At 42.9% G+C, this 7887-nt stretch overlaps 1 protein-coding gene across 1 annotated transcript; it reads right to left on the bottom strand.

Annotated features, from left to right (window-relative positions):
- Positions 1–6620: 6620 nt before the first annotated feature.
- Positions 6621–7583, bottom strand: LOC113247495 (olfactory receptor 2C3). The gene has a single exon (XM_026488589.2). The coding sequence runs from the start codon at positions 7581–7583 to the stop codon at positions 6621–6623; it is 963 nt and encodes a 320-aa protein (XP_026344374.1).
- Positions 7584–7887: the final 304 nt, after the last annotated feature.

Consider the following 7887-nt stretch of genomic DNA (forward strand, 5'->3'; position numbering starts at 1 on the left):
CTTCCGATCCATGAGCATGGAATATCTTTCCATCTTTTTATGTCTTCCTCAATGTCTTTTAAGAGTGATTTATAGTTTCTAGAATATAGGTCCTTTACGTCTCTGGTTAAGTTAATTCCAAGGTAACGTATGGTTTTTGGTGCTATTGTAAATGGGATGGATTCCCTAATTTCTCTTTCTTCGGTCTCGTTATTCATGTAGAGAAATGCAACTGATTTCTGAGCATTGATTTTGTATCCTGCCACGTTACTGAATTGCTCTATAACTTCTAATAATTTGGGAGTGGCTTCTTTTGGGTTTTCCATATAGAGTATCATGTCATCTGCAAAGAGAGACATTTTGACTTCTTCTTTGCCAATTTGAATACCTTTGATCCCTTTTTGTCGTCTGATTGCTGTTGCAAGGACTTCTAGTACTATGTTGAATAATAGTGGCGAGAGTGGGCATCCTTGTCGAGTTCCTGATCTTAAGGGAAAGGCTTCCAGCTTTTCTCCATTGAGAATAATATTTGCAGTAGGCTTTTCATAGATGGCTTTTATGAGATTGAGAAATGTACCTTCTATTCCTACACTCTGAAGCGTTTTAATCAGGAAAGGATGCTGTATTTTGTCAAATGCTTTTTCGGCATCGATTGAGAGGATCATATGGTTCCTGAGTCTTTTCTTGTTGATATGATGTATCACGCTGATTGATTTGCGAATATTGAACCACGCTTGCATCCCAGGGATGAATCCCACTTGATCGTGATGGATAATCCTTTTAATGTACTGTTGGATTCTATTAGCAAGTATCTTGTTGAGGATTTTGGCGTCCATATTCATTAGGGAAATCGGTCTGTAATTCTCCTTTTTGAGGGGGTCTTTGCCTGGTTTGGGGATCAAGGTAATATTGGCCTCATAAAATGAGTTTGGTAGCTTTCCTTCTGTTTCTATTTTTTGAAATAGCTTTAGGAGAATAGGTATTATTTCTTCTTTGAATGTTTGGTAGAATTCCCCAGGAAAACCGTCCGGGCCTGGAGTTTTGTTATTTGGAAGGTTGTTTATCACTGACTCAATTTCTTCATAATTAATTGGCCTGTTTAAGGAATCAATTTCTTCCGGTTTCAATCTTGGTAGTTTATAGGTTTCCAGGAAGGATTCCATCTCTTCCAGATTGCTTAGTTTATTGGCATATAGCTGTTGATAGAAATTTCTAATAATCCTTCCAATTTCAATGGTGCTCGTTGTGACCTCTCCTTTTTCATTCATAATTTTAATAATCTGGGTCCTTTCTCTTTTCTTTTGGATAAGTCTTGCCAGTGGTCTGTCAATTTTATTGATTCTCTCCAAGAACCAGCTTCTAGTCCTGTTGATCTGCTCTACTGTACTTCTGGTTTCTGATTGATTGATTTCAGCTCTAATTTTGGTCAACTGCTTCCTCGTGCGTGGATTAGGCCTGTCCCTCTGTTGCTGTTCCAGCTTCTTGAGGTGAGAATATAAAAACTGCATTTTAGATTTTTCTATTCTTTTGAGTGTGGCTTGGATGGCTATGTATTTCCCCCTTAGGACTGCCTTTGCAGTATCCCATAGGTTTTGGACTGTTGTATTTTCATTCTCATTGGTCTCCATAAATTGTTTAATTTGATTTTTGATTTCCTGGTTTATCGAGTCATTCCTGAGCAGGATGGTTCTTAGTCTCCAAGTGTTTGAGTTTCTTCCAAATTTTTCCTTGTGGTTGAGTTCCAATTTCAGAGCGTTGTGGTCTGAGAATATGCAGGGGATAATTTCAATCTTTTGGTATCGGTTGAGACCTGTTTTGTGTCCCAGAACATGGTCTATTCTTGAGAATGTTCCATGGGCATTAGAATAGAATGAGTATTCTTTGGTTCTGGGGTGTAGTGTTCTATATATATCTATGAGGTCCAACTCGTCGAGTATGGCATTCAAAGCCTTTGATTCTTTGCTTAGTTTTTGCCAGGGTGTTCTGTCTATTTCTGATAGTGGAGTGTTGAGGTCCCCTACTATTAATGTATTTTCATTTATATGTCTCTTTATTCTGGATAAGAGTTGGCTTGTGTATCTTGCTGCTCCCCTGTTGGGGGCATATATATTTATAATTGTCATATCCACTTGTTGAATACTTCCCTTAAGAATAATATAGTGCCCTTCTGCGTCTCTAACTATAGTCTGTAGTTTAAAATCCAATTTATCTGATATGAGAATTGCTACCCCAGCTTTCTTTTGAGGACCATTTGCGTGAAAGATGGTACTCCATCCCCTTACTCTCAGTCTGAATGCATCTTTGGGTTTGAAATGAGTCTCTTGTAGACAGCAAATGGATGGGTCATTTCTTTTTATCCAATCTGCAACCCTGTGGCGTTTTATCGGATGGTTCAAACCATTTACATTAAGACTGATTACTGAGAGATATGATTTTAATGTTGCCATGTTGCCAGTAAAGTCTTTGTTTGTATTGGCTGTGACTTTCTGTTCTGTATCACTCTTGGGGCCTTTTTACTTTTATAGAAATCCCCGTAATACCTCCTGTAGGGCTGGTTTCGTGGTTACAAAATTGGTTAGTGACTGGCGATTCTGAAATGTCTTTATTTCTCCATCAATTCTGAATGACAGTCTTGCTGGATAAAGGATCCTTGGCTGCATGTTTTTCTCTGAAAGAGCTTTAAATATGCTCCCCCAACCCTTTCTCTCATTCCATGTCTGTGTAGACAGGTCTGACGTAATTCTGATGCTTTTGCCTTGGTACGTGAGAAATTTCTTTGCCCTGGCCGCTTTCAATACTGTATCCTTGCATCTAATATTTGCGAAATGCACTATGACGTGACGTGGCGTAGGTTTGTCGTGGTTGAGCTTGGGAGGGGTCCTCTCTGCCTCTTGGACACGAATGTTTGTTTCCCTTGCTAGATTAGGGAAGTTTTCAGCTACAATTTGTTCAAATATCTCTTCTAGACCTCTGTTTTTCTCCACCCCCTCGGGGATGCCGATGATTCTAACATTGGATCGTTTCATTGAGTCAGTAATCTCCCGTAACCTACATTCGTGGGCGTGGATTTTTTTAAGACCATCTTCTATTTTCATTTTTTCCTCTATTAACCCATCCTCCAATTCACTAACCCGTTCCTCTGCTTCTGTGACCCTGGCTGTCAGAGCCTCTAGTTTTGCCTGCATTTGGCTCATAGAATTTTTAATTTCTGTCAGATTCGCTCTCATTTCTGTCCTTAGGGATTCTATATTCTCAGTAACCTTTTCGTTTATACTTTTTTCAATTCTACTCATCATTTTGACCATCGTTACTCTGAATTCCATTTCTGATAATTTGGTTACATCCATATCCATTATTTCTGTGGCAGAGGCCACAGTCTGTCTTTTCTTTGCTGGGGGGGGGGGCTTCTCCTTCTTGTCATTCTGATGAAGAGAGGTTGCGGGGTTTCCAGAGCCCAAATTATTGACTGGGTCCCAGGCCGTGCCCCTTGTTTTATAGGGATCTTAGAGATGTGGGCTTCTTCTTTAAAGATTTTATTTATTTATGTGGCAGCCAACCAGCGAGAGAGGGAACAGAAGCAGGGGAGTGGGAGAGGAAGAAGCAGGCTCCCAGCGGAGGAGCCCGATGAGGGACTCCTTTCCGGAACGCTGGGATCACGCCCTAAGCCGAAGGCAGGCGCTCAATGACTGCGCCACCCAGGCGCCTCGGGTTGTGGGCTTCTTGATTTTTCAGCCTGCCTTCTGGGGGAGGGGCCTGCCGCGCCGATACTCAGGCAGCCATGTTTGGGTAGAGTCTCCGTGTCCCCTGCGAGGGGGGATGGGGTTGGGCACTCTCTGAGCCGGTATTTCCAGGCTTTTGTTCTCTGGCGGCTTTCCCTGGCGGTTTGCTGTGCCTCTTCTGAGAGTCAGAGCAGCAGCAGCCGAATTTCAGCCTCTGTCACGGAACAGAAGGATTGCGGCCCGTTCTCTACTAATGTTCTGGCCACTTTAACTCTGTTTCTGTTGGTGCTGCTCAACCCTGCAGCGTCCCGGGATGTGCGCCCCACACCCGGCGTCCCAGCCCTCACTTCCAGGGCCCTCGCGTCTCTGTCCTTTGTGTTTCTAATGCCGCCAGCCGCCAGCCGCTCCGCGCGCGCTCCCGGATCTCCTGGTCTCAGTCTGGATCCAGTGAGCGCACCAGGATTCCGGGGTTCCGCGAGATGCCTGGTGGCGCGCGCACCCGGCTCACGGTCTCAGTCTGCTGTTTTGCGGGTGCCGACCGTGAGCCCCGCCCGCTCTCCCGTGCAAGTGGCTGCCGCTTCCCGGCGCCCGAACGCGGCGGCTCCCTCCCCCTTCCGTTTATCTTCCGATATCTGTGCACAGTTTCATGGCTCCCCGCTTCGTACCTCAATACTCAGCGCTGGAGATGTTCATTTGTAGAGATCCAGATGCGTCTTCCTGCGTCTCAGGCTGGTTCCATGGTTGTTTAGGCTGGTCTGGTACCTATCCAGCTCGACTCGGAGGACCGGCTGAAAATGGTGTCTCCTACTCCTCCGCCATCTTAACTCCTCCCCGACAAGTTTAATTTTAAACCCAGGTCCTCTGGTTCAAATCCAGACTCATTTCCATTCTTCCTCATAGCTGCAGTGGGGTGGCAGTTGGAAGACCATTTTGGGTTCTATTACCTTATTAGCTCAAAGAAGAGGAGTGCACACCCTTTTCTTCACTTCAGAGGGAGAAGTGGTACGTGAGTACCACTCCTGAGTCTGGTACTTGCAGTGCTTTATAGAGAAGTATAGGGTAGTACAATATGGAATAGAGAATCAAAGAAAACAAATAGGTATGATATAATATTTGGTATGCAGGTGGATTTCATTTTTTAAGGCAGATTTGTGAAGTAAATTGAATTGTATCAACAATCTGTTTCCCTCTCCAGCTGCCAGTATGTGGGCAATGTTTGTAAAAAAAAAAAATGCAATTCTTGTAATATTTTCCCCAAAGATATATATTCTGTGGAGTATTTTAAGAAAATGGTTCAATAAAAAAAAGAAACTTACATACATCCTGTAACGTAGCAAAACATAAAATAAAAATAGCCTGATATGTCTACAAACAGAAATAGTTGGAAACCAGGGAATATGTACTGATTAGATTGTTACACATTATTTTCAAAAAACATCATGAGACTGTGTCAGTGTGAACATTTTTGTGTCATTTAATGTAGAAAGTACTCAAGAAGCAGCAGGGGTACTCTGAAACTGACATCTGGATTAAAATATGAGCTTCCTGCATCCAGGCTCTGTTAATTTGGGCCTCAGTTCCCTCATTTATAAAATGGGGACAATGATGGTGCCTAATTAATAACTTCGCTGTGAAAATTAAGTGAGTGAAGCCAGGTAATTTTTTTAGAAATGTGCCTGGCAATACTAAGCAACTATGATGTCTCAGTCCCTGGGATCGAGCCCCATGTCAGGCTCCACGCTCAGTAAGGAGTCTGCTTGAGATTCTCTCTCTCCTTCTCCCTATGGTCCCCCCCTACCCTGCTCACGCATGTGCTCTCTCTCTCAAATAAATATATAAATCTTAAAAAAATAAAAGAATGAATGTATGTATGTTTGGATGTATGAGAAAAGTAAGCAAATGTACAAGTGAGTGAATGAAAACATCTTTACATATCAGGCAAAAGGAAGACCTAGAGTTGAACAGGAAAATCACTGGCTCAATAGTTATAGATAAATCAGTGCAGCAAATTATTGATGCAATCACTGACCTGCTGGAAATCTGATTACAGTTCTACTCTTGAGATGCTTGCATTTTCCAATTCCTCCTCCCAAAGAGGTGTGAACTGTTTCACTCCCAACACTTCTGACACTGAATGTGTGAGATTTTTCCCACCGACAACCAATTCTCCAACTCTCTGGACACCTATATTAAATGAAATTTTGACACTAACACCCAGAGTTAGCACCGACCCCTGAAGTTTGAGGGCTCATTGGCAAAATCAGGTATGATAGAAATGGCCTCATTCTGAATAACAAAAGATGTACCCCTCAACCAGATCATTCAGGAAATTCCAAGAGTCCTAGAAACTCTGTATTATCAGACACAAAGAGCAAATTTACATATATATTTCTTATTTACCGTTAGGGGTTACAGGCAAAATGGTGAATATGTGTATAATAGATAGATCTAGAGTTAAATCTCAGCATAAAATCTTAATAGTTTTGTAATTGCTTAACCTTTATGAGATTAATATTTGCCTTCGCAGTTGTTACACATATTAGGAAAAACATGTAAAAGACTTTACACAGATCATCATCTCCAAAGGCAATTATTATAAATGATTAACAAAATAACAATTAACATATATACGGCTATACAAGCAATTAACAATAAGCAAATTAGCATATATATTACATGTATACGACAATATAAACAACTAACAAAACAATAGGATTATTAGCAAAAAATAAAACAGAAAATACTGTATCTTTACCTTGGCCTGAAAATGATGTGTGAGAGCACATTCATATCAGACTGTCAGCTACCTTGAACTCAAGCAATATTGGAACAGAAATTACCTCCCACGTATCTTGCCCCCCCCCCCCAGTCAATTTTGATACCTTTTAATCTTTTCTTTCTCCTCACAAGTTACGAAAGACTCTAAATATGCCTCCGTGACCCTACAAAGCCACAGCAATTCTCTAACGTGATGCGCCCCAGAGCCTTCTTCACATCCTTGTTCCTGAGTGTGTAAATCAAGGGGTTCAGCATCGGGGTGACAACAGTGTAGAAGAGGGCTATGAACTTGCCCTGTTCGTGAGAGTTACTCTTGGCGGGCTGGAGATACATAAATATAATGCTCCCGTAGAACAGAGCCACAACCGCCACATGGGAAGAGCAGGTGTTGAAGGCCTTTCTCCGTCCCTCTGCTGACCCGATCTTCATCACAGCCTTGGCGATGTGGCTGTATGAGACCAGGATGAGACCCAGAGGCAAGACAACAAAGATAAAGCTAGCCACATACATCTCCACCTCGTTGAGGCTGGTGTCCACGCAAGCCAGTTGCATAATGAGGGGCATCTCACAGAAGAAGTGGTCAATGCGATTGTTCCCACAGAGGGGCAGGAGCATAGTGAGTGTGGAGCCCACCATGCTGGTGGTCAGACCCCCAAGCCACGAGGCAAGGGCCAAGCTGAGACAAAGCTGTGGATGCATGATGACAGTGTAATGTAGTGGCCTACAGATGGCAGCATAGCGGTCATAGGACATGACTGCCAGGAGGACACATTCAGTCGCTCCCAGCCAGTGGGAGATATAGAACTGGACCGCACACCCTCCATAGCTTATGGTTTTCTGTGGTCCCCAGAGGTTGACCAGGAGTTGTGGGACAATGCTTGTGGTAAAGCTAATGTCCAGGAAGGAGAGGTTGCCAAGAAAGAAGTACATGGGAGTGTGGAGGTGCACATCCATGCAGGAAACCAGAATGATGATGCCATTGCCCAAGATAGATGCCACATAAAACCCTGAGACAACGATGAAGAGGATAGGTTCTAGTGAGGGTCGTGCAGAGAAGCCCAGGAGTACAAAGACTTCTGGAGAACTTACATTGGCTATTCCCATCATCACATGCAGCCAGGTGTGGGACAAAAAGACCACCTGTGGTGAGTGGGGGTACAGAATATGAAGCCTCAAGTGATTATAGCAGTTAGCCGACTTTAAACATAATTTTATACCCTATTCCTTGAAAGCATCTACTCAACTGCTCCTTGGGTGATGTTGCATCATCTTCCTGAAGGCCAGTTTGGAGAGATGTGAAAATATGCATAGCCTAGGGAAAATGGACCTTCATGCAAAGTTGTTGGCACTGATTTTTTATTGAAATATTACTTATAGTAGCAACATCTGGAGTCAGTATGAATGTTTAGTG

This window comes from Ursus arctos, unplaced genomic scaffold (genome assembly GCF_023065955.2).
Source record: "Ursus arctos isolate Adak ecotype North America unplaced genomic scaffold, UrsArc2.0 scaffold_5, whole genome shotgun sequence".
Lineage (NCBI taxonomy): Eukaryota > Metazoa > Chordata > Mammalia > Carnivora > Ursidae > Ursus > Ursus arctos.

Bases quoted from the DNA above. Each gene is read 5' to 3' on its own strand.
- LOC113247495 (XM_026488589.2), bottom strand. From the start codon at position 7,583: ATGATGGGAATAGCCAATGTAAGTTCTCCAGAAGTCTTTGTACTCCTG.